At 37.7% G+C, this 27,504-nt stretch overlaps 1 protein-coding gene across 3 annotated transcripts in view; it reads right to left on the bottom strand.

Annotated features, from left to right (window-relative positions):
* Nucleotides 1-27,504, bottom strand: part of LOC127797160 (uncharacterized protein At2g33490) — a 52,751-nt gene that overhangs the window by 4,543 nt on the left and 20,704 nt on the right. Inside the window, exons 4-10 of one of the 3 annotated variants that reach the window (XR_008022137.1) lie at nt 25,873-25,934; nt 25,719-25,787; nt 24,747-24,775; nt 24,455-24,662; nt 24,108-24,368; nt 4,942-5,931; nt 1,116-1,220 (exon numbers count right to left, since the gene is read on the bottom strand). Coding sequence is in view for 2 of the 3 variants with exons in the window: in XM_052329768.1 (XP_052185728.1) it covers nt 4,951-5,931; nt 24,108-24,368; nt 24,455-24,662; nt 24,747-24,775; nt 25,719-25,787; nt 25,873-25,934 (1,610 nt within the window). In the remaining variant the exon portion in view is untranslated. The other 2 variants (XM_052329768.1, XM_052329770.1) reach the window with 2 other exon arrangements.

Raw genomic sequence — 27,504 nt, 5'->3', positions numbered from 1 at the left:
TCATAAGCATATATCAACACATTATACTTCTCCCTTAATTTTTAGAAATAAATACAAGTTTTCAACAATATCATAAAGGGAAAACTCATAAATCATTATCACCAAAAACTAATAAGCATAGGGAGGTTAGGGATAGAAACATACCACCAAGATTTTGTTTAATAAAATCTTACTCTTTGATGACAATACATCTTTTGGGGTTGAATATCTTTTCATCCCTTTTTCCTTCATGCTTGACTTATCCATAAAAATTTCTCTTTAAAGTTCATTTGGATGCCAAACAACTCTAGAAAAATAACTATCCACAAGCCTTTGGTGCCCAAACCACCTTTGGGATCACCACTGTTAGCATAGAAGGTTCCCTTTGGAACCCATACTTGTTTAAGAACCTTGGGATAGTTCCTTATAAAATCTTTGTTAAAAACATGATACCAATAGTTAGGATGTGAAGCAAAGGACTTACGTTTCCTCTTTATGAAAATTGTTTGCTTCTTATCCTTATGCACATTCCTCTTAAAATGAGAGTTTTTAGGTATCAAAACATGCTTGGATTCTTGAGGATTTGCATGAGAAACATTTAAAGGCTTGGTTTCCCTAGGAATCCATTTCATTTTAGGTCCATAATATGATTTCCTTTTTAAAGGACATTTGTATGCAATGTGACCTAATTTACCACAATAAAAGCATTTAATTTCATGATAGGTGTGTAAATATGAGCTCTTGACTTTTGCTCTTTGACTATTAAAATTTTGAACACCCAGTTCATGATCACATGAATTTGTAATCTCCTTTTTTAAACTGAATTTCTCATTCAATGCACTATTTGAGGATTTCAATTCAAATTCTTCCAAAACATTTTCCTTTAACAATTCTTTATTAGAAGTAATCAAATATTCATTCTTAGATTTTAAAACTTCCAATTCTTTTGACAATAAGTTTAATTTCTTTTGAACAATTTTATTTTTCAAACATATCTTTTCAAAATTTTCATATAAATCATTCAAAGCATTCAATAACTCTTCATTTGAAAAATCATTCTCACTGTTATCATTATAAGCATACGAAGAACTAGACTCATGATCAATATCAATAACAAGAGTAGAAGTAGAGGTTACCTCCTCTTTTTCATTTACCATGAAACACATGTTTGAGCTTTCTTCACTAGAGGCACAGGAACTTCCTTTCTCCTCTATTTGTTGATGATTCAATGAATTTTCAACCTGTGAATTTTCATCAACATGCTCATAAGATTTGTTAGAGAGATATAATAAATCAAAAGTACTCAATATCTTTTTAGCACTAGAGCACTTAGAAACTTTAACATAAATATCATCACTCAGGGCATGCTGTAAAATATGCATAGCTCTAATATTTAAAGAAAAAATCATTTTATCACGATCATCCCATTCCATCTTTGGTTTTAAAACAAAACCCTTTTCCACTGCATACCACAAATAACAATCGATGGATGTCATGAATACACAAATTCTTTTTCTCCAAAAATCATAAAGCAAGAAATCTTATGTGCTTGTACAACCGCTATAGGGAAGTGACAAGATTGTTCTCTCTGTCACTGTGTGGGACCCTATTCACATATGCCTTATGACCTAAAATTGTTTCATGAAGTTAAGGTTCAATTACACTGCTTTAGCATGTCACCCAATTGGCCAGCAAGAAAACAACTAGGCGGCCATGTCTGGGCAAGTGGTTGAACCAAAAGATGGATTGTTTCGAATTTTAGGAAAGATAATTTATACCACATCATGTAAGTTTTGCAACTCATAGTCCGAACGATCATCTGTGTGATGATCATGAGTGCAAGAACTTCGATTGATAATCAAATGTTGTTCAGAGTTACTCTTGAGAGATTGGAAGCATTTGATAGATATGTTATTTATTATCTAAGTCATAGATGACATTGCCTCATTTATTTCTTTTTTGCAACAGTACTATGTTGGCATTGATGATTGTTTGATATAGTACTCTTATAATTGTCATCAAGGTCGCACCCCTTGATATCCTGTATTAGGAGATGAGTTGAGCATTATCCCATGTACCCGAGTGGGAGATTGTTAGAATTACAGTTACATTAGGATAAGTTCCCTAGTAATAAAGATAAATGTTATGAATTTGAATTTGTTTCAAATTCATTAACATTTAAATTTTAACAATATAATGAGATAAGTAATTGGAATTTGAATTAGATTCAAATTCCTATAAAGATATATCTATCTGTATCTTTGTGATACTTATAAATAGACACGGAGTCTAATAAAAAAATAACGACAATCAGAATCAGTTTCTAATCGCTCATATACTGTCTTCGGCATCATCATTTGAGCCTTGGACGAACAAGGGGTAGACGTATAAGAAAGCTTTTATAGTTTTCTTTCACGGAGATTATTAGGCAAATCAGTTTCGATTATTCCGCTGCGATCCAAGTATTTTACATACCATTTGCTATTTATTTAAAAGTTCTACATCATCTTTATTTGCTCCCGCTACTTAAATATCCTGACTTCGCTAGTCTTCAAACTTGCAATATGGCAACTCAATCTCCTTTTTGTCAACTTAATCCCTCAATACAAGAAAGAGCGTGTTGATGTGTTTGCTTCTTTCATCTATGTGTGGGTTCTTGGCCAAGTTGATTGTAAAAACGTTGTCAACAAAAATCTGGACAGAACCTTCAATTGTAACATGAATTCGGCTCATTAAGTGGTGTACCCTCTCTGCGGTCACTTTCATGATGGGCGCATATTATAGTTGTTGCTGGTTTGGCTCACGTAATTTAAATCCAGGCGTTTGAATGGTATTTGACTAACGGGATGAATACCCAGAGAATTGCCTATCTGGGTAACAGATATTGTACGTTCTTGTTCTTGTTCTTTTTCTTTTAAAAAAAAAAAACAGACTAGAGAGTGACCAGAACTCATGGGATTCGTGAGATACGATGTTGGGGGTTGCAACTTTTGAGGCTACGCTACATATACATACGCACTAAACAAATATTAATGGAGGGTTGGTTGTAGATTTGCTAAAAGAAATATGCAACCATAAGTTAGTAGGTTCTCAACTCCACGTTTTGCTTTTGGCTGTAATATGGTATGGTTGCCTTTATTTATTTATTGTATGATTTGGGAGTGGAATTTATGAATTTTGGGTCCATCAATGTTGGCTCATTACCACATGGAATTAGATACCAAATAAAGAATTGATAATTAACCTACAAAATAGATCATCTTCATTGAATATCAAATCCTGGTTAAGAACCTGAAGAAAGCTGCTGCAAATTGGTCGAGTCAACTAGGCCATTGCTGATCAAATAAAGGTACGTAGCTAGAATGGTGCCCTCAGTTTAATTCCCCTTTAACGATCAAGCCAGCAAAAGGATAATTGAAGATGAAAACACAGCTAATGTTATATATTTATCGGAAAATGCCAGCAACCGAAAAACGACCCTCATAAAGCGAGAAATCTTATGTGCTGAAAGACCCTAACCCCAACCCCAAGTAATGTTGTAGCAAACATTATGATTGAGAGAATAAATTTTATGCCAGCATATAGGTTACACGACACGCTTAGCATTGCCAGCTGTAAGAACAAAGCCATAAACGGATAATGAAACCTATTGATTTGTCAGCATCCAGCAGATACAAAATTCATTATCCATGGAACCCATGGTGTATATATGGTAGTATTCACCACTTTTTACATGGCATTCACCCACCATGAAAAATTAACTGAATCAACAAAGAACTAAACGGTAGACAAACAATATATTTACAGATTTGCACTTGTGCATGATCATGAGAGACATATTTGCCCGTCACATAACATTTATATATGTGTTGTGTATATAGGCCGTTACCATTTGCACAAGAACCTGTTCCTGCAGTTCCATTGGGGAAATAAGAACTAGCATTAAGAACTAAAAGCACAAAAATAAGAGTAAATCAGCTGAAGAAACCGTTTGAGCACTCAAATGGATGCGAGATAATAATCTTCACACATTTCACTGACATCGAAATAACAAATATTACTGGACACCAGCTCTGACGCAAAAGTACCTAGAGCAGCAGAAGTTCACAGAAATTATCAATTATTACATCATCTTTATTATCTATTGATAATTCTTATGACCTTAAACGATGAGAATTCAACTGGTTGGATTTGCTAACAAAGTAGGATATATTATATTCTAAAACACATGCCAGGTCTCAAACAAAGTAATGCATACAAATTAGATTCATAACATGCTTATTCCATAATTAAAGTACTACTTATCTTCCATTCTGTATTTTGCTAGTGTTTTCTGCTTTAAAGACCCTAATGAAAACAAATAAACAGATTGATGCACATGCACTTGGAAGTAACAACTTTTGAATCAGTTCTAGGTGCAAGTCTTGTATTTAAGAATCCATGCACGTGTACCATAAACTCCATTTAGTTAGAATTGCAAATGCTAATAGGTCATTGTTCTATTGCATTATAGCTTCATCAATCAAGGATGTCCACTAGGACAATTCTCTTTCTTTCCTTTCTTTTTTAAATTTTTTTGTCAGGCATACATGGACAATTTTCAATCCTCAAGATAAATTACTCAACTTCAGTGGGACACTGAAATAACACAGTTCTGACACATAGCATGCAATCCTGAAGCAGTGTATGGAGTCAAAAGTACATCCAGAAAATGAAAACCCAGGCTAGAAGAGAACTTATGACTTGTGCTGCATGATAAAGTGACCAATGTGGTTCCCCAACCAACTTCTCAAATTGAGATCACTTAAGCATTGCACTAAAAAGGTTCAGCCTCTAAATATTTGACAGATGGCAGAATCCAATACAAACTACAAGAGCATCTGAAGCACATGATTTCACGAAAATTGTTCAAACTCTAGAAAGAACAAATAAACTACAATGAGAAAAGGCATTCTCAATTACCTCTACTTTCTATGCAGTTGACGGAGACTGTAAGTTTGGTAAAGAGATTGGTGTTAGAGGTGGTGAAGCAATGCCTTCAGTCATCTTCAAGGTTTGTGGAATTCTGAATGGCTCAGACACAGGTGACTTGGTCTCTTTTTGCTCCCTGGATGATATAGAGGGTGGCATTGGCAGCGGAGATGCTGCATTGGATGTCATTTTATTTGCAGCATAATTGTCTTGGCTTTTGGAAACCAAGGGGGCTGAATAACCAATCTGAGGTGGAAGTTTTGCAGAAGGCTTAGATGCTAAATTGGCTGGTGGTCTAGGAAGCTCGTGAAGCTCACTTATTTTAGGTGATGATACAAAAGTGGGGGAAGAACTTGGGGATAGCTTCGGAGGTGATGATTGACGCATTGGTGTATGCAATAGGGGTCCAGAAAAAAGGTGTGGTCCTGTTGAGACAATAGGACTGCCGGCAGACAAGCCTGGTTTGTTTGACCATGATTTACCTGTCAATGGGCCAGAAAAAGCATGTCTCTTGATTTTTTTAGTATCAGAAGCAGCATTTTTATCATGCCGCCGTGATTTGAGCTCCTCAGCCAGTGGAGGAGGTAAGCTAGTTGATGAAATATTATTATTGTTCTCTTTGAGCCCAGACAGGTGACCAAGGATAATAGGTCCTGATAATTTCTCATTTCTCAACATTTTCTCATACTTGTTCAGTTCTAAAGGAGATGAATGCCTGTAACTAAATGCATCCCCACTCAGAGTTGGCCGTTTTGTTCCAGAAACTTGAGAATCTGGTCCAGCAAAAATTGAGTTCTTTGTTTGAACTGGTGTGGGAAGTACATATGAGGTAAACTTCCGAGAGGACAATGGCTTCAGTTGTCTAAATTTTTCAGGACGATCAAATTTCTGGTCGGCAAACAGCGGTTCTGACTGGCTGCTAGCCCTAAGTTTTCTGTCAGAGGTCACAGAATCCCTCCCACGGTTTTTATCTAGCTTTTCCTGCAAATATGCAAAAGAAGAGGCATATAACTCCATGCTAACTGCATTCAGTAAACGGGACAAAAAGAAAAAAAAAAAAAGTGCAGCTAAAGTATTAGGAGGCAATAAGCTTAAAGCTAGAATAAGAGAAATAGAATATATAGGGAGATAAAAAATTCAAAACACCTCCTCTTTTCCTAACAAAAACTCAGAAAACAGAAAAACTAAAGAAAATGCATTTATCCAACACAAGTATGTTAGCTATGTGGTTCAGTAAAAAAGTGCCTATACCTGAATGCATCACTTATTAGCTATTGAACATGGAGGTAAGGACCATAAACAGACTGGTTATTCTTATCCTGTCACTCTCATAAATTATTCACACATTAGTAGTGTTCTAGAGCCTGTGAGGCAAAGGGAGATGAAATGGAGAATGTTTGTAGCAAGAGAGAGAGGCAGACCCAAAGGAAACTTTGTGGGAAACCCTTAAACATGAAATAGTATCTGGTAGTCTTACAAAAAACACAGCTATGGATCAAGATGGTTAGAGACCTAGAATTCATGTAGCTGGCTGCACCTAGCAGGATTAAGTTCCGTGATTCTTGGTGTTATTACGTTGATAATGTTATAAAGAAATAATTAGTATATTACTTGAATATGTGAATATAAAATTTTACTTCAACTAGTATTTTATTTATTATTATTATTATTATTATTTGGAATTGTTAAAACAAAATCTTTGCAAAGTAAGGGTAAGGCTATATAAAAATAGCCCTCTCTCGACCCTTGCAAATTAGGGAGTCTAGTGCACTAGGGACACCCATTTTTTAAGTATATTTGTGTAAGACCTCTTATTGTTATAAGTAGTACAAGAGGATATAGAATAGGATTTAAACATGAATAGGTTTTAGTGGTCTTACAGAGGATAAAACCATGGATAGAGACAGCTCGTGATTCTTGCTATTGTGTTGGTATTGTTCTTGAGAAATCCCTAGTATATTTCTTGAATCTGTAAGTCAAAAATTTAACTTCAACTAGTATTTGTGTGAATTGTGAAAACAACCTCATTGCAAAGTAAAGGTAATTTGTATCAAAATGACCCTCCCTCGGCCCTCACGAAGTAGGGAGCCTAGTTGACTAGGGGTACCTTTTTTTAAATATTTTTGTGTAAGATCTCTATTGCATAAATAGTATAAGAGCTTTATCCAAATCAACTATTGCATGGTCTTAGTCATAATTGTATTTTGGACCAATGATAGGCAAGAAACATGTCAATGCATGATTTGCAGCCAGGGAAGAATGCTAGGGTGTCAACAGGAGAACTTATCATTTGTGCCATTCCCATAATTGCAGTATGTAGAGAGTTCCTTGGTGCATTATTTGGCACTGTCCAAAAGTCAATATCAAACATAAATTTTAGGTGAGGCTATGAGGTTTTACAATCATAGCTGAGAGGACAAACCAGGCATCCATAAATGCATCAGAGAATGCATATATTTCTTCAGGTGCAAACTCCAAGGATGCAAATTTGAAACCATAAGTCTCAAGTTTGGAAGGCTGGCAGCTGCCAGTTGATCCAATCCTTGAGGTTAATCACCACTCCTGTCTAAATCTAGCAAAAACAATTTATAGTTGTTCAATCTTTATACAACATATAAAAAGGACATCATGCTGATTGGCAATGTGCATATAGGATTTCATGTTGATTAATCACCAATTGATGTAGGACAGATCTGGAACCCTACTAATACCGACTGATCAGAGGCTTATGAGGGTTAGAAGGCTAGGGAAAATTGTTGATGAAGCTAGGGTTTAGGCATGTAACAGGTTGGTAAGCAATTTAGAGGCAAAATATGGCTTGAAAGATGAGATTTGGGGGTTGCAAACAGAGCTGGAAGTAGGGTTACGAAAATCAGAATTCAAAATTGAAAGATTAGAGAGAGGAGATTTTCTAGGCATCACACCTAGAGTTCCAAAGGCATCACACATAGGGTTAGAATTGCATCACACAATTCAAAGAAAGTAGCAAATGGAGGAAACTGAAATTCATTCATTCACTAATAAAAAAGAAAGATTACAGTAGTATTTATAAAGTTCTAGTAACCCTATTCTAAATAAGATTAGGAAATCTATTCCTACTAGGAAACTAAACAAAAGAAAATACTTCCTTTTCCTACTAGGAAACTAAATAAAATCTAAAACTATTAATAATAAGATTACGTAAAGACTAAATAAAACTTGTAACATAATTAGAGTTGCCAAAAAAAGAATTTAGGAAACAATATCAAAATTAAGGAAAGCTTCTAAGAGGGCCTCCCTTCATAAAAGCATGTCTCATTGTCTATGCTTGGGCCTTGGAAACAATTTTAGGACACTTCTTAAAATTCATGTATGTTTCCCACATCCTCCATCACCAATATTGTCCGAGGGACAAAATTTCGTTTTTGTTTCCGTTGGAACAACCAAAAATGTTCCCATTTCCTAAGAAAGCAATACAACTCTGCCTGGGGTTGAGCAATCCCCTTAATGCTTTTATAGGCTGTTTTGAATACAGATTGGGAATGATATCACCACCTGACAAGGTAATACCATGTTTGGTATCAAAAAAGAGGTGGGATAAACTAAGTTGAGTATTAAATAACCCCACTGGGGGGGGGAATAAATCTATCCCATCTCCCGCCAATCTTAATAATCCCACTTTTGTGGAATTAATTTTCTATCTGATTGGACAATTTAGCCCCTCCAATATAAACCCTCTACACTTTCTTCATCATCGTCTTCCCTTAATGCCTTTTTGAGCAACTCAACACCCTAGACCCCTCCTTTGCCAAACAAAGTCGTCTTCAACCTCAACAATGGAAGCTGTTGAGACACCCTTGTACAACTATATTCCCTTGAACAATGATATTCCTTTGTATAGCTTTATTTGTTTCCATGTTTATCATGTTGTATTTTTTGGAGTTACATTACACTAGGAAAACTAGTTCCAAGTCTGCAATCTTCATGATCTTCAGTTTTTGATTTTAGGCTTGATTTTTGCCTTTGTCCTTCGTATATATAGAGGACACTCACAGACCAATAGAAGTTGGATGATTTCCCAACATCAATTTTGTCATATGGTATCAGAGCACCAGCAAATTAAATCCTACCACTGGTCTCTTGTCAATTGTTTATCCCTTCATCAATAGAAAACACGGGATCAACTCCAGCAGGTTCAGCAGTAGGGGGAGACATCACCATGGTCACTGGCTAGGAGTTGCAATATGCCCTCCACCCTTCAGATCACTGAGGGTTGGTGTTTGTCACTATACCATTCACTTGAGAAAACTTTGCAGGATGGAAAAGCTCCATAGAAATGACCCTACAAGTGAAAAGTAAGGGTGGCCTCATTGACAGCAGTTTGCCATTGCCAGATTCAACCTCACCAGACTTTAACCATTAGAAGAAGAATGATGCAAATGGTGAAAGCTTGGTTCAGAAATTCCGCAGCTAAGGGCATACAGGAGAGTGTGGTCTATGTTGAAACAAGAAGGGAAATCTGGATTGAGCTCTGCAAGAGGTATGGGTAGAGGAATGCACTTCAATTGTAAGATATCAAAAGGGAATTTTCCAATCTCATTCAAGAGGCAGGTCAACCCCTAACATAATACTTCACAAAGTTCAAAACTTTGCAGCAGGGACTACGAATCTGCAATCCATTGCCTAATTGCAAGTGTCAAGCGGCAAAGGAGCATCAGTAGTGCCAGGAAAGGGAAAAGGCCCCCCAGTTCCTATTGGGATTGAGCAATAACTTTGATTGATTGAGGTCTCACGTGCTATCTATGGTGCCAAGACCTTCTCTAAGAAAAATATTCTCCTTGCCCTTACAAGAAGAACAAGAACTTCCCATGGGAAGGAATGGACAACCAACATCTTATTTGGAGGCAACAGCCTTTGTGGCAAGATCAGACCATGCCAGCAATGAAAGAGGACGTGCAAACAAAAAACATGCTTCAGGCAATCGAACCTGCAAAAAGTGTGAACACTGCAGCAAAAATGGGCACACCAAGGAAGATTGTTTTGGGATCATAGGGTACCCACCTAATGGGAGAAATAATCAACTAAGCTGTGGGAACAATGGCAGAAACAACTCAAGCCAGCGATCAAGTTATGGCAATATGGAAGCAGCTGATCATTGTTTCCGAATACAAATAATCAACAATAGCATGAACACAAACCCAGCAGCGGAGAGTCCAATAGTGCACAGAAGCAACAGATCCAACAGCCCGTTAGACTGAATGCTGATGTTTTTCTTTTGATATAGTTTTGATGATGAAAAACAATTGTATTTTGATGATAAAATTATTTTATTAATGGTTATAATCTTGGTGCCCCAAACTACTTTTATATGTTCTGTTAGCACCAAAATGAAGATCAATTTCATTATGCAATCCAATGACAAAAATCTTGTTCTCAAATATCTTGATGGCATTTGGAAATCAAAGTAAAATGTTTTATCAAAAATGGTTTTGAAGAGCTTGAAAATTCAGAGCTATGTTTTTAATGTCAAACTAAGATGTCAACTATTTTTCATGAACTGTCAATCATTTGGGTTGTTTTGTCAAACTGTTGACTGTTCTTCATAAACTGTCGACTGACAGAATATTTGTATCAGTACTTGTCAATCATTTTATTCTTCTTGTCGACCGTTGTTTGGTTTTGATCTAACCGGTTGATCGTTTATTAGAACTTGTCAACCGTTCTTATCACAGGTCTCTCTAACGGCTAGTTTCTTTTGAAATTCTTAGGATGCCTATAAATACCATTCTAGGAAGAGCTTGAGGAGACTAATGGATGGGAATGAAGTGAAGTGAACTTACAAATTATTTTTCATACTTCTCAATTGTATTTGTGCTTTCAATATTTTCTCTCAAAGGATTTGATCTTCATTTATATCTATTTTTGTTCAAGCATTGTGTTTCTTTGAGAGATCTTGTAACTAAGAGTGTTCACTCTCAGATCCTCTCGTGTTGTAATCTCATTGTATTTTCCTAGTAGGCCTACCAAGTTTTGGTAGGAGGTTGTAATACCTAGCGGTTAATGCTAGATGGCCTACCAGTTTTGGTAGGAGGATTAGTGAATTTGGAAATCTTTAGTGGGAAGCTAAGAGAGTGGATTAGATTTGGTTGAGTCGAACCACTATAAATCTTTGTGTCCCTCTTGCATTTATTTTCATTGTTTATGTTTTCATTTCACTTTTGGTGAATCATTTTTGAAAACCTCCTGAAAAGTTTTCCAATTTCTCAATCACCCAATTCCCCCCCCCCCCCCCCCCCCCGGGTGTGTGGTGCCATACATTGTGTCAATCCTAATTCCAACAAATGCAAATCAGTACTCCAAGCTTATGGCGTTTCTCAGGTCCGTAACCAATACTCCAAAACCCAATGATGTTAAACATAAACCCTAAACCCAATACTCCAAGCTTATTGGGTGATTCTTGGATAGTAGACAATGGTGTGTCCTATCATATGGTCAGAAATAAAGAGCTACTTCATGATGTTAAACATATTTTCTCATATCCACATGTAAAAACACCCTATAGCTCCACTCTTTTTGTGTCTCACATTGGTAATGCTAAAATTGCACCAAACATTGAATTGAGAGACGTCATTTGTGTGTCTGGCTTTAAATGTAATCTCCTTTCAATTGCCAAAGAAACAAAAAACTTGAATTGCTCAGTAACCTTCTTCCTTGATTTCTGAATTTTTCAAGACCTACATAAGAGGACGCTAATTGAAGCGGGTAGGGTTCGAGATGGGGTGTACCAACTGTAAGGAAGCAAAAAAATAGCAATTCTAAGTGTCCTTGAATCAGATGTAGCTTTTTGGCACATGTGCTTAGGCCACCTTTCGTTTGGCAGACTGAAAATGAATTCTAATATTTCTTTTCCTAGTGATTTTCACAACATTTGTGATGCTTGTCATAAAGCTAAACAAACTCATTTACCTTTGCCGTTTAGCAATAAACAAAGTGCTAAATGTTTTGAACAGATTCATGTGGATATTTGGGGACACTTGATTAGAGTGGGTGAGCCTTCAGATGGAGTGTACCAACTGGAAGGAAGCAAAAAATAGCTAGTATAAGTATCCTTGAACCAGATGCAGTTTTGTGGCACATGTGCTTAGGCCACCTTTTGTTCAGTAGACTGAAAATGATTTCTAATATTTATTTTCCTAGTGATTTTCACAACATTTGTGATGCTTCTCATAAAGCCAAACAAACCTAATTACCTTTTCCTTTAAGCAATAAACAAAGTACTAAATGTTTTGCACTAATTCATGTTGATATCTGGGATCCATATTCTAGTCCTTCTCTTAGTGGTGCTCGGTTCTTCCTGACCATAGTGGATGATTTTTCTAGATGCACTTGGGTTTTCCTCATGAGAAATAAATCACAAAAATATGATCACTCAACCAGTTTTTGACACCTTACCAAAACCAATTTGATTCTTCAATACGTATAGTAAGGAGTGACAGTAGAAGTGAAATTTTCTCCAAACCCATGAGAGAGTTCTTTTCTAGCCATGGAATTACCCATCAAACCTCCTATGTTGATACTCCAAAATAGAAAAAATAGAATGGGCGAGTAAAATGCAAACAATGACACGTCCTCAACGTAGTGTGATCCTTATGCTTTCAGGCCCATTTACCTTTGAAATGTTGGGAGGAGTGTGTAATGACTGCAGTTCACCTTATTAATTTGATGCCAACCTTAATTCTTGGAAACAAGAGCCCATACAAAGTGCTGTACACAGAGCCTAGTTATGACCACTTGAGGGCTTTTGGGTGCCTTTGCTATGTTCGTAGCCATGAAAGAACATGGGATAAATTCTCTTCTAGGGCTCATCGATGCATTTTTCTTGGCTACCCTCACAGACAGAAGGGATACAAGGTTTATGACTTGGAGAGGCTAAAATTATTTGGGTTGAGAGATGCGGTATTTTATGAGAGTTTTTGTTTTACACCAAATAGTCCACCTACATCTTCAACATCATCTTCAAAGACCACAAAATAGCTTAACCTAATCATCACTTAGCATCATACCATCCTTCGTAGACCAATCAGTTAACACCATTCCCATTCGTACCCAAACTCACTACCACTATCATTCATGACAAGCTGAACTAGAGAGAAACATGGGTACTCCACCTGAAACTCACCAAATGGGTTTGGATCTCCACACAACATAAATATTGGACTTAATGTCAACACATCTAGGCCACATCAGCCTTTACTTCTTGCACCACAAGACCCAATTGACACAATTCTGGTTCCATCCATAGAGATTGCTTCATCCCCTTTGTAGCGACCCCAGAGGCCAAGGCAGTCCACTAAACTATCTGGTTTTGACCATAAACTATTACCTTCATTAGTGCCATCTCAAAACTTACCTCCATCAGTGAACTCTAGTAAGGTTCACCACCTATCTCATAACTTAGTTTATTCGTGTCTCAGCATGTTGAAGTGAAAAACTGAAGATTTGACAGCTTACTTGAGTAAGTTTCATAAATAAAGAATGGCCTACTCAAATAATCTGACAGCTCATTCCAATAACTGGCAGACTTACTCAATTAGGTTGTTTGAATAAAGGAATTTCTGCAGCCTCTAGATTCCAGTTTCCTATTGCAGAGATATTAATTGTAGAGATAATGTTTCCTTTTTTGTCAGTTTCTTTTTGTATAATTTCCTTAGAAATTTGTTGACTTTGTAGTTAATTTCCTTATGGAGGTTCTGGGATTAACCTTAAAATCCCATTGTAAAGTTATTCTGTGAATGAGAAAGAATAAAAAATTTTCCTACACAGTAACACCCAAAAAGATTTCTTGGCCTCTATTTATTCATTAAAAAAGCCCAAATTTTTTCACCAAGTGTCAAGGATCCCGGACGGAGACGTGCAATGAACCAGGAAATTCTTGCATTAGAGGAAACCAAACCTGGATTTTAATGCCTTTACCATTGGGTAAGCATGCAATTGATTCCAAGTTGGTCTACAAGATTAAATATAAGTCTGATGGTACTATGGAGCGCTTTAAGGCACAGCTAGTTGCTAAAGGTTTTACATAGATTGAAGGGTTAGATTATCATGATACCTTTGTCCTAGTGGCAAAGATAACCATGTTGCACTGTTTACTGGTTGTTGCTACTATACACCACTGGGAATTGCATCAGTTGGATGTGAATAATGCCTTCCTCCACGAAGACCTTTATGAAGAAATGTATATGAAGATACTGCAGGGCTTGGGTGAACCAGGTGATGATCATCCTCGCCAACTGAAAATGTCCCTCTATTGCTTGAAACATGGATCTAAAAATTGATTCCAGAAATTCTCCAACTCATTGCTACAACTTGGGTTCAAACAATCTGTTGCAGATAACTCTATTTACATTTGTACAGGAAATCATTTTACAGCTTTGCTAATCTGTTGATGTCGTGGTACTTGTAGGAAATGATCCAATCATTATATGTTGGCAGTTGGATTTATTTTGACTTGTGTTGTAATCTAGTAAGGGTCCTAATTTATAGGAGAGTAATCAACTCCTATATATTAAGAGAATTGTTAGGAGGTTGAATAGTCTTATAATTCTTCAAGGATTAGGAGTGTGTGTTATAAGTAAGATTGTATTCATTAGTTTTCTAATATGAAAGATTAATTCTTGTTCTTTCATATGGTATTAGAGCCAGTTGTCTAGGGTTTTGTTTATACCCTATTTGGCCTTCATCGCTGTTTGGCCTTCAGCCGCCCAGCCATAGCCGCATCTACTGCACCTCCTCTTGTGAGCAGATCGGCCGCTGCGCTGCTGTCCTTCCTTGGCTGCTGCTACGTGCGCCTTGGCTTGTTGTGTCCTTGGCTGCGTGCGCCTTCTCCATCCAATTCCAAAATCAATTCCTCAATTGCTCATTCTGACCACCGCGCGCCACCCAATGCCATCGTGTCTCCTGCCGCCTTCTTCTCCTCTCTCTGTTTCCACCACAATCGCGCCGTTCTCTTCCGCTACCACCAGATCTGAAGCAGCAACTGCTGCCTCCAGCCAACCCTACCTTCAGCCTTGATTGCTGCTTCCTTGTTCATCCACTCGGCCTTAATTGCCGCCCCTATCTTCAGCCTTGATCGCTGCAAGTTGTCTCTAGCAAAGGAATGGCAGAAAACTCAGATTCCAGCATGAACAGTGGAGAAGCAGCCACTGAAAATTATGTAACAAGTGTTAGTTCGAGTGTTGGTATCAGTTTTGGGGCAGGAGTAAGTGAGCTTCCTGGAATGCTACTACCCTATCGATTGGATGGTAAAAACTACCTCCAATGGGCGCAGCTGGTTCAAACTTTTCTCAAAGGTAGAGGAAAACTCAAACATCTTACGTCTCTTCCTCCGACAGCAACGGATCCCAATTTCCAAGTATGGGATATAGAGGATTCTCTTATTATGTCGTGGCTATGGAATGTCATGCAACCTGATATAAGTAGGAATTATATGTTTCTAAGTACTGCTAGGGAAGTCTGGGAAGTAGCTAAGCAAACCTACTCTTAAGTGCAAGATGCATCGATTATATATCAAGTTAAAACCAAGATAAGCAGTACTAAACAAGGGGGAATGACTGTTACGGAGTACTACAATAGCATGAATGGCCTGTGGTTAGAATTGGATCAATACCAAAAAATTAAGATGGTGTGCAGTGCTGATGCTGCAACCCTTAATAAGATCATGAAAAGGGATAGAATCATTGAATTTTTGGCTGGCCTTAACTCGATTTTTAATCAAGGGTGCAGATTCTTGGCCGAGAGAAATTGCCCTCACTCAATGAGGTATTTGCAATGGTAAGAAGTGAGGAAAACAGGCGGGCAGTGATGCTGCAGGGGGCATTCACTGATGGATCAGCTTTAGTGTCAAACAAAGGAGAAGGATCAAGACAAAGAGGTGGAAAATCAGGGGCACAAGGGCAGCCTAACAACAGAGAGGGACTTTGGTGTACATATTGCAAGAAACCTCGACATACCTGAGATAATTGCTTCAAGCTCCACAAAAAGGAAGCAGTCCTAAACAAAATGGGAGGTTTCCCAAGCACAGCTACTCGGCCTAGCACTCAATCCTATCTATCACACAAGGGACAAGAAGGGGATGGAACTATGGAAAAGCTGGAGGAAAATGTTAGTTCAGATCTCACTCTTCTCAACAGTGAGGAAATCAATAAATTGAAATCTTTTTTGAAGACCATACAAGATGATGGCAGCTGCTCCTTGGCTCATCAAGACTCTTCCAGTAAGCCCTCAGGTAAGTTTGCTTATTCTGTAATTTTTCCAGCATCAAACACCGATAGGAATGATACTTGGATCTTGGATTCCGGAGCTACAGACCATATGACACCTAACTCCCATGTGTTTACTACTTATCAACCCCTTAAGACGACGAAACAAATCTGCATTGCTAATGGAAAAACAGTCCCTATAATCGGACATGGCAGTGTTTATCTAAGCCCAAACATAACCCTTAACCATGTTCTCCATGTGCCCCAATTATCAGCCAACCTCCTCTCTATCTCTCAACTCACAAGAAACCTACACTGCTATGCTGTTTTTTCTACTAATGTGTGTGAGTTTCAGGCAATGAAAACCGGGAGGAGGATTGGGGCTGCTAGGGAAACAAATGGGTTGTATTGCTTGACAAGGAAAGCAGCAAAGAATTAGCAACCAGTGGCTTGCTCATCTCAAATTACAGCCAACTATCACCAAATCTGGCTGCATCACTACCGGTTGGGTCACCCACCATTTTCTTTATTGAAATCTATGTTTCCTACTTTATTTTTTCTTTAGATCCTAGTACTCTTCATTTCTTCATTGTGATGTATGTGTTATATCCAAACAACATCGTGTGTTTTACCCAATTAGCAATAAACTGCATTCTATTCCATTTGCATTAATTCATTCTGACGTATGGGGTCCTTGCAAAATTCCCACCTATTCTGGGGCACGTTGGTTTATCTCATTTATTGATGATTGCACTCGGATGACATGGGTTTTTTTTGTTAAAAGACAAAGCAGCCATCCAAACAGTCTTACCAAGCTTTTGTAAAATGATAACGACTCAATTTGGAACTCCAATAAAGAAATTTCGAATCGACAATGTTCGAGATTATTTTAACTCTTATATGAACCACTTTTTTCTACAAGAAATGATTGTCCATGAATCTTCCTGTGTGGATACTCCACAATAAAATGGAGTAACTAAAAGGAAGATGAAACATCTCTTTAATGTAGCTCGAGCATTGCTTCACCATCATACCGTTCCTTCTTTTGGGGGGAGGCCGTCCTTACGGCCACATTTCTTATCAACCGCATGCCTACCAAAGTTCTAAACCAACAAAGTCCTCTTTCTTGCCTCACTACTCACTTTCCTGATTCTAATTTCCACACCACTCTTCCTCTTAGAGTATTTGGGTGTGTTTCCTTCGTTCATATTTCCAAATCCTCTCGAGATAAGCTTGATCCAAGAGCTGTGAAGTGTGTCTTTCTTGGGTATTCCCCTAGACAAAAAGGATATAAATGCTATCATCCACCCACTCGCAAGCTCTATGTCTCTAAGGATGTCACATTTGTCAAGACTACTCCATTCTTTGGTTCTACCCAAGCTGGTCACCAGGGGGAGACTTCCTATGGTGACCCGAGTGACATCTTCTTTCCTCTACCATCTTCCCAATCCACTCTTCAGCTTAATGTTGATCCTCATTCGGTCTCCAATCAGCCTAGTCATGCCTCTAATCCTGACCTTACAGCCAGTCCATCTCCCCAGCACTCAAACAGCCTTAACTATGGTAATGATCAGGCCAAATTTGATGAGCAAGATGAGCAAAAAGCCTGCCAGCAGCTGCAAGGAAGATACAAGGGATCTCCCTATGTATATAAACGAAAACAGCCAAGCTTAGAAGACCAGCAAGCTCCAAACTCCTCTCCCATTCAAAGTTGAGATCACATGCAAACAATACCTCCAGCCTCTATCGATCAAATCCTTGATGATATCGACTTTTCCATAGCTCTTAGGAAGGGAGTTAGAAGTTGCACCACCCAACACCCAATGACCAATTACCTATCCTATCATCACCTCTCCCAAAACCATAAAAGCTTCCTAACATCTCTAGATTCAATTATCATTCCAAAATCAGTAACTGAGGCTCTGAAAAATCAGAATTGAAAGCTTGCTATGCTTGAGGAAATGAGAGCTTTAAAAAGGAACCATACATGGGATATTGTGGATAGAACTAAGGGAGTTAATCCATTGAGGTGTAGATGGGTTTTTAATGTCAAGTATAAGGCCGATGGGACACTTGAGAGGTATAAGGCAAGACTTGTAGCTAAAGGCTACACTCAATCATATGAGATTGACTACCTAGAGACGTTTGCACCAGTGACAAAAATGACCACAGTTCGTATTCTCCTGTCATTGGCAACCTCATTTGGATGGAATCTACAACAACTAAATGTTAAAAATGCGTTTCTCCATGGAGATTTAGAAGATGAAGTGTTTATGGATTTACCACCAGGATTTCATGAGGGACTCAATGGGAATGTATGTCGACTAAATAAGGCCTTATATGGGTTCAAATAATCCCCTAGGGCTTGGTTTGGACGGTTATCTAAAGCCATGCACACTATCGGTTACAGTCAAAGTAAGGGGGACCATATTTTATTCATCAAACACTCAACAGAAGGAAAGGTTACTGTGCTACTGGTATATGTGGATGACATGATAGTAACTGGCAATGATGAAGGAGAACAGGCAAAGCTTAAAGAAAGGCTAGCTAAGGAATTTGAAATCAAAGACCTGGGTGTGCTCAAGTATTTTTTGGGAATTGAAGTAACTTATTCTAAGGCAGGTATTTTTCTCTCTCAAAGGAAATATGTGCTTGATTTATTGGCTGAAACAGGGGCAAAAATTCCTATTGAACCTAACTGCAAGCTATGGAACAACCATACTAGCAAATCTATAGACAAAGAAAGATATCAGCGACTAGTTGGAAGATTGATATATCTCTCTCACACAAGACCAAATATTGTCTTTCCTATCAGCTTGGTAAGTCAATTCATGCACAACCCAACTAAGGAGCATATGCTAGCGGTTAGAAAAATCTTGTGTTATCTCAAGGCTACTCTAGATAAAGGGATCCTATTTAAAGCAGGAAATAAATTGAACATTCAAGGTTTTTCAGATGCAGATTATGCAGGGTCCATAACTGATAGAAGATCTACAAGTGGCTACTATGTATTCCTATGAGGGAATCTAGTGTCCTGGAGAAGCAAGAAGCAAAGTGTTGTGGCAAGATCAAGTGCAGAGGCAGAATTTAGGGCTATGGCCCTTACTCTATGTGAAATTCTATGGCTACGAATTGTTCTTGATGATCTAAGAATTTCAATCCAATACACAGTTAAGTTGTGGTGTGATAACCAGTCAGCAATCAATATAGCACGTAATCTGATCCAACATGACTGGACTAAGCATGTTTAGATAAACACATTTCATAAAAGAGAAGTTGGAAGCTGGACTCATTCACCTGCATATGTTCCATCAGAGGAACAAGTTGCTGATATATTGACAAAAGGGTTACCAGTAAAAAGATTTGAAGATCTAGTAAGCAAGCTAGGAACGTGGGGCATCCATTCTCCAGCTTGAGGGAGAGTGTTAGCAATTGGATTTATTTTGACTTGTGTTGTAATCTAGTAGGGGTCCTAATTTATAGGAGAGTAATCAACTCCTATATATTAGGAGAATTGTTAGGAAGTTGAATAGTCTTAGAATTCTTCAAAGATTAGGAGTGTGTGTTATAAGCATAGTTACCTAATACGTCCCTCCCCCCCGGGAACCACATTCCAGTACGCGCGCATTGGAACGCGGTGCGTTTGTGTCTTGGAACGCTTGGGGACACGTCCCAGTTCCCCTGTAATGAAGACCCGGATCTTTGATGCCATTAATTTTGGCCTACACTCAGGCCCGCCATTAACCCTTCCTTAGACCCTCTCTCGCTCAAGTGCCTGCCACCCACCCCCTCTGCCCTTCTCCCTCTCTCGCTTCTCTCGTTGCCAGCTGCGGGCTGCTGTCTCTCGCTCTGGCCTCCGTGCCTTCGTCGGACGACTCGGACCGTCGCTGACTCGCTCGCCCTCCTCGGTCGCTCGCCTTGCTCAATCGCTCTTCCTTGCTGCCTCTCTCTAGCTCCGTCACTCGCCTGCGCCGCCTTGCCCTCGCCCCTCGCCCTCGATCGTCACTCTCCCTCGCCGGCCGTCGGCTCTCCGCTCGGTCTCTCGCTTGCTACCTCTCTGACTCTCTCACTCCGTCGCATCACTCCCAGTTGCTACCTCTATCGTGAGTTGTGATTTCATTCTTTGGCTAAAGCTTTCAATTGTACTCCACGTCTCATTCTATTTCTTTAAATTTTATGATTTTATAATTATTATATTAATATTTATTTATTTAATATTTTTATTATTATTAATATATTTAAAAAACTAAGTGACGAACTGGCGAACTGAAGAAGCCTACCCCCCACGTACCGCGTTCTAGGAAAAGTGGCGTACCACGTTCCCGTACCGCGTTCCGCGTACCGGACGTTCCACGAACCAGGTAACTATGGTTATAAGTAAGATTGTATTCATTAGTTTTCTAATATGAAAGATTAATTCTTGTTCTTTCACATTATACAATGGGTGAAACATCATCTTGACTCTACTTTTCAGATCAAAAACCTCGAGCATCTCAAGTATTTCATTGGTATTGAGATAATTCACAATAAAAAGAGCATTGTACTTAGCCAACAGAAATACACACTTGATCTTCTTGAAGAGGCAGGCCTTCTGGATGCACACCCTGCTCTTTTCCCAATGGAACAAAAGCACAATATGGCTGCGGGGATTGGTGACCTAGTTATAGATGCAAGCTAATATCGTTGTCTCATTGGTAGATTATTTTATTTGACAATCACCTGACCAGATAGATATATCTGGTGCACATTTTAAGCCAATTCTTGCAAGAACCCTGTGTACCTCATCTTATTGCTGCCTATAGAGTTCTCCATCCTAGCCAAGGTATTTTTCTTCCATCTGCAAGCTCCTTGCCTTGAATTGCATATTGTGATTCCAATTGGGTAAGTTGTCCCACAACCAGGCATTCAACCACTAGTTACGTAGTTTTCCTGTGCCATAGTTCGATTTCTTCGAAGTCCAAAAAAGCATACTACAGTCTCTCAATCTTCAGCTAAAGCAGAGTGCAGGGCCATGGCAAATGCCGCAAGTGAATTGTTGAGGTTGTGTTTGGTATTTGCAAACCTTAAAGTTGCTATGCAATCTCCCACGTTACGCATATGTGATAATCAAGCAACACTCTACATTGCTGCTAATCTAGTTTTCCATGGGCCCCCAAAGCACATTGAGATTGATTTGTTATTTCATTCGTGATTCCATACTTAGGAATGAGCTTTGTACATCTCATATCAGTTCCAATAATCAGATTGGTGACCTCTTCACTAAGGCACTTCGAAAAGCCCAATTCCATCACTTGTTGGGTGAGTTGGGCATTTGTGACTTTCATGCTCCAACTTGAGGAGGAGTGTCGAGAAATTCCCTTATACAGTTTTATTTGTTCCCATATTTATCATGTTTTTACTTTTAGGAGTTACCTGAGGAAAACTAGTTCCTAGCCTTTGCAATCTTGCTGATCTTCAGTTCTTGATTTTAGGCTTGATTTTTTCCTATAAATTTAGAAAAAAAAAACTTATTGAAAATGTTTCTAGAGAAGTCTTACAAAGGATCTTAGGGAAGAAAGGAGTTTGACTTGCTTATATAAAAGTTATTAAAGATACATATCATGAAACAAAAATGGGTGTCAGAACATGTGAAGGAGATAATGAGACTTTTCCAACTACAATTGCATTACATTAACAATCAGCATTAAGCCCTAACCTCTTTGCCCTAGTAATGGATAAACACACTCAGCATTAAGCACTTATCTCTTTGCCCTAGTAATGGAAGAACTCACTAAACATATTTAAGCAACGGTGCTTTGGTATATGCTATTTGTAGATGACATTATTTTGGTGGATGAGTCAAAACAAGGTATGAATACTAAGCTCAAGATATGGAGAAACACTTTAAAATTTAGAGGTTTCAAGTTAAGTTTATTGAAAACCAAATATATGGGAAGAAAATTTAGTATAAGTACAAGTGTGGATGATATGATAAAACTTGATGACTAAGTCATCTCAAGAAAATATCAATTCAAAAATCTTAGATCAGTCATCCAAAAAGATGGTAAGATTAATGAGGATGTTATCCATAGAATTCAGGCATGATGGTTAGAATAGAAAAGTGCATCGCATTTGATTTGATAGTAAGAGTCCATTACAGCTAAAAGGAAAAATTTATAACACAGCTATAAAACCAGCTTTTGTTGTATGGAACATAACACTAGGCTGTAAAGCACCAACATATGAAAAATGAGTGTTATGGAGATGAAGATATTAAAACAAATGTGCAGCCATACAAGAAAAGATAAAATTACAAAAGAGGTTATCCATGCTAAGGCTGGAATGGCTCCTATTGAAGATGAGATGAGTAAGAGACAATTAAAATTGTTTGGACATGAGAGAAGAACACGAATAAAGGCTCTTGTGAGGAGAGTAGATGAAATGGAAGAAATCTTAGTAAAATAGGTAGTCGAAGACTAAAAAAATGTGATGGGAGACATAGGCATGATATGAGTTATATGGGCCTTATAGAAGATAAGGCCATAAATAGAAATGATTGCTATAAGGCCATAGATAGAAATGATTGGCAAGCTATTAAGTCTTGATATGATGTTGTTGTTTATCCCTTGTGTTTCCAAAACATTTCCGCTTCAGATCTAAACAAAACAGTACAATGAAACAAAATTTTGGTCCTTGGTCTCATCTAAATCCAGCCAAAAGTTCAGAAAATCCAAATGTGGATTGATAAATATAAATAGGACACCCTGATTATTTTCAGTGTGCAAATAGGGTTTCACGTACATTACATCCAGCTAAAAAATTTAAATAATCTGAATATGGAATGCAATATATAAAAGGGACACCCAGCTTATGATCAATGAGTAATAGGATGATCCAACTGCAGAAGAATTATAAACAGAAATTAGTATGATTCAGTACAAATGTTACAACCACAGCCCAATATTTTCAACACCACACCACACACCCCCCCCCCCCCCCGCGCGCGCGCGCGGGGGCGGGCAACACTTTTTAATAATAGAGGTAGGAGCCAAGAACAAAATAAGAGTAAAAAATTGAAGATTAGAGAGAAGAGAGAGAAGCAGAATACAATAGAATTTATAGAGTTCTAGTAACCGTTTTCTTACTACGATTAGGAAATCCTTTCCCTATTAGGAAACTAAACAAAATAAAAAACTACTAATAATAAGATTAGGAGAAGACTAGAAATAAAACCCTAACACATAATTAGAGTTACCAAAAAAGACTAGGGAAAATGCTAAAAATTAAGCTTAACAAAGCTTCTAGGAAGGTCCTTCATCCAAAACATCCCAAACTAATGCTTGGGCCTTAGAACAAATTTTACGACACTTCTTATATGTCTTTAGAGGTTGCTCAGAGTGTCCTCCATCACAGCCTATGATAGAGAACGCCAATTGGATGACGCTATTCCTATGTTAATTTCAATGTTAATTTGGTGGTGTATCTAGCAAGAGAGAAAAAGAGGGCCTTCGATGACTTGCAAAGCTCAGTTTTGGGTGCAAAGAGCAACATAATTTCTACTTTACATTCTTGGTTGAGGATAGACACTCTGCTTGTCCTTCATTGTACAATTTCTGGATGATCTTCATAGCAAGAACCCTTGATTTCCTACTCATTCTTTCATATAGGGTTCAGCCCCCTTAAGGTGCCTTCTTTGCAGGATTCAACCCCTAAGCTGTTTCTCTCTCTATATGTTTTACTGGCCAAAAAGCTCCATGTTCCAATTTGGTTATACTTGCTCATGCATTGGTCAACAAACTTTGGCACCTCGTGTAACAAAAAGTGCCAGTTTAACTTGGCAGCTGGGGGATTCAATAGCAGTGGTTAAGTTCTTGGTTTGTTAAATTAACAGGACAAAATTTAATCATCATCAGTTAGTACAAGGACACACTAAATTCTCACCTCCATGGAGCTTCTCAGCGCAGAAACAACATTTGGCACCTTGTCATTTTGTCCATAGTCAAAACTCAATTCACCATCATTGCGAACATTATAATCACCATCTTCATCATAGTCATCACTATCGTCCTCATCATTGCTATCATCACTATCACCATCTTTAAGTCCAGCAAAATGGTAATCAATACGTTGCTGCTCAGTAACCAATTTCACATGTGGTTCAACTATCTCAAGAGATTTGACAGCCTTCCTGAAGAAGCACAACTGTTTTCAAGCATGACAGAAAGCATATCATTGATCATCCAACATAACAAACTGTTCTGGCACCAACTTTTGGAAAAGAAGAAAACCTGAGCAGCATGATGCCGAGCTGCTTGTGTTAGAAGACTCCGGGACTGTCCTTGCTTCAAAGATTTCAAGCGGAACACAAATAAAGTGGCCTCCGCTTCAAAATCTTCATGAGCTGCTAGTAACTCTTTAGAATGAAAACTCTCTCCTTTACTGCCTCTCAACTTCCCCTTTTCTTTTTGTCTCATTATCATGTCATCATATACACTTCTGATCAGAATGAATCCAAGGTCAGATTACATCCATTACAATTTTCAAACTAAAAAAGATACAAATAGAAAAATAAAAATGGACCTTTTTTCATCACACTGTCTCTTCATCTCCTGCACCAACAGAGAAGGAAAACCACTTCAATTTAGACTATTATTAAGAAAAATGAAACATATAATTTTTTCTGGCAAAAAAAAAAAAAGAAAAGAAGTACTTGAGTTCTACTCTGCATGGTTGAATATCTCGCAATACGTAAATGATATCCGAGTAGCAATTTTTTTTTAAATAATTTTAATACCCTTCTTTGTCATTCGCTTTCAAGGTTGATCAATCTCAGTGTAAAATTCAGAAGAAAAAGACAAGAGAGAGAGAGAGAGAGAGAGAGAGAGAGAGAGGAGAGATTCCTGTTACAGTTTATCCATCATTTAGGTACCTTTGAATTGTTTAAAAAATTATGAAATATGACAAGTGAATGCAAATTAGACTTGGTTGTATACATATACACATATATAGAAGCTGCAAAGTGCATAAAACTTGTAATGAAAACTGACCTTTGCTCGTTTGTTTTAAAGCATAGATGATAACTAAAAGTTGAGACATTCAAAACAAAGATAAAATAATGAAAAAAGTAAAGACATTTAAAAATTAATTGCTCACCCCTACCAAAAGCTTAATTGGTTCATTCATGAACCAACAAATTTTAAATTACCTAATTTGAAAATGATATTATTTTATTAGTGCAACTAAACAAGTTATTAATGCTGCTTGAATAATAATCTCTGAAACTACCTTTCGCTGTTTTTGCATGCGTTCAAGCCCATTTAAGAAATATAATTTTGGAAAGCTCTGGATCTCTATAATTTTTTTTTTTTTTTTATTGTGTGCATTTCAAAATCAAAAAGACCAAAAATTTGGGACGGCATGCAAATATAAAACATCCAGAATAGGATAACAGAGAACAGTCAGGCAACAAAGTTGAGAATTCATGCCAAGTAAAAAGCACACAAATAATACTTGAAATGCACTGATTACTTCAAACAGCTCACGAGAACAAACCTCTACTATTTGAAGTTCATTGAGAAGGGACTCTGATGGGACTGTGATTGTTTTGATAATATGTGCCCGCTGTAATAAAGAATTCAACAACTGTTATCAAGAAAAGACAAAAACAATGATTTGGAAACTATTTTACATATAATTATAAACCCACATATTTGTCAAGAAGTTTCTGAAGCTCAAATTGCAGCTTTCCCAGCATTAGCAAAACTTTACCTGCATAAGGATAGAAAAAGCATGCAAAAGAATAATAAATAAATATACAAATAAAAATTAACAACCATGTGTTTCATGTGAGAAGAAGATCAATAGAGGATCTTGTGAGGTGAGTGAATGCAATAGAACAAGTATCTAGCAAAGGCAGTAGAGGAAGACCAGGAAAATTTTGTGGGAGGCGCTTAGGTATATAAGGGCTTTATAGAAAATAAGGCCATAGATTTTAATGACTAGTGAGCTAGAATTCATGTAGCTGACCCCATATACTGGGATAAAAGCTTGATATGTTGTTATATCCAAATTAAAGTGCAACCATGTCTCTTCCAGAAAAAGGATTAGCAACAAATATTTAGCCTTTCTATCATGACTTATGGCAGTCTATTGGGAGGTCTTGGACATATTATTCAGTCCTAGAAATCAAAAAATTAGTTTCAATTAGCAGTTTTAGGTGAAGCTCTCTAAAGCTTCAAGTGGAATCAAAAATCAACCCAAGACCATTATAATGTTAGTGCATATCAAGATAATTTGATTGAGAGTGACTACAGGCATGATCAAGTGAGATTTATGGCCTGGTGAGGACGTTAGGGCTTGAAGGATGGTTAGTTGCGATAACAAAATCCAACATTGGCAGTTTATTAGGAAAGCCATGGTATATTACTTCATCTTAGAAGCCCAAAATTTAATTCATCTACCAGTTTATGATGATGGACGAGTGTTAAAAAAAAATCTTCAAATGGTCCAACATTAGTAGTCTGCTAAGATGTTTTGAGTGTATTTCATGATCTTATATGACTCAAAATTAACTTCAGCTAAAATTTTTTGGTGAGAACTGATAGGATTACAAATGAAATCAGAATCAACCTAGTAGCACCATCATGTGGATGTAAGCCAAGATAATATTGATCAAGACTGACCACAAATCAGAATAATGGTTGGGGAATATTTAGAACAGGTGAGCATGGAATGACCTAATCGCAGGGAGTTTGTCATGATTCAATCTCACATCAGTAGTCAATTAGGGAAGTCTTCACCATATTACTTGGATCATAACACTTTGAATCTTATTGCATACAGATACATATTACGAAATGACAAATCAACGTAAATATGAAATTCTTTTGCTTCATGTAAAACAATGTCATGTACCGCACGATATAAGGGATAGTATAGCAATTAAATGTAATGGAGGAGCTAAATGTAATAAGAAAGGAATCTAAGTGCGGGTTAGTTAGCAACTGTAGGGGATGGTACAGAATTTGTTTCTGCTATGCAGCTTATACATTCCCCAATGATGTAAACGGTTACAGCATATGAGGGGCTAGTATCCCAGCTATATATGGGTACTCTCTCTCTCTTGGAATTATCCAAGCAATACTACAACTTAATTCTTTGAAATCTTCTCTCATTTCTCTCTTCCTCCCTCATTTCTCTCTGATTCCCTCTCTCAACCCTATCTCAATCAGTCTACTGATCAAGAATCCCTTGGTCAGATCCACCGGACCTTACAATTTGGTATCAGAGCTCGCTCTTGGGCGACGGGCGGATACTACAATATCAACGCAATGGTTGA

Source organism: Diospyros lotus, chromosome 3 (assembly GCF_014633365.1).
Source record: "Diospyros lotus cultivar Yz01 chromosome 3, ASM1463336v1, whole genome shotgun sequence".
Taxonomy (NCBI): Eukaryota; Viridiplantae; Streptophyta; class Magnoliopsida; order Ericales; family Ebenaceae; genus Diospyros; species Diospyros lotus.
This window is presented reverse-complemented; position numbering and strand designations above follow the sequence as displayed.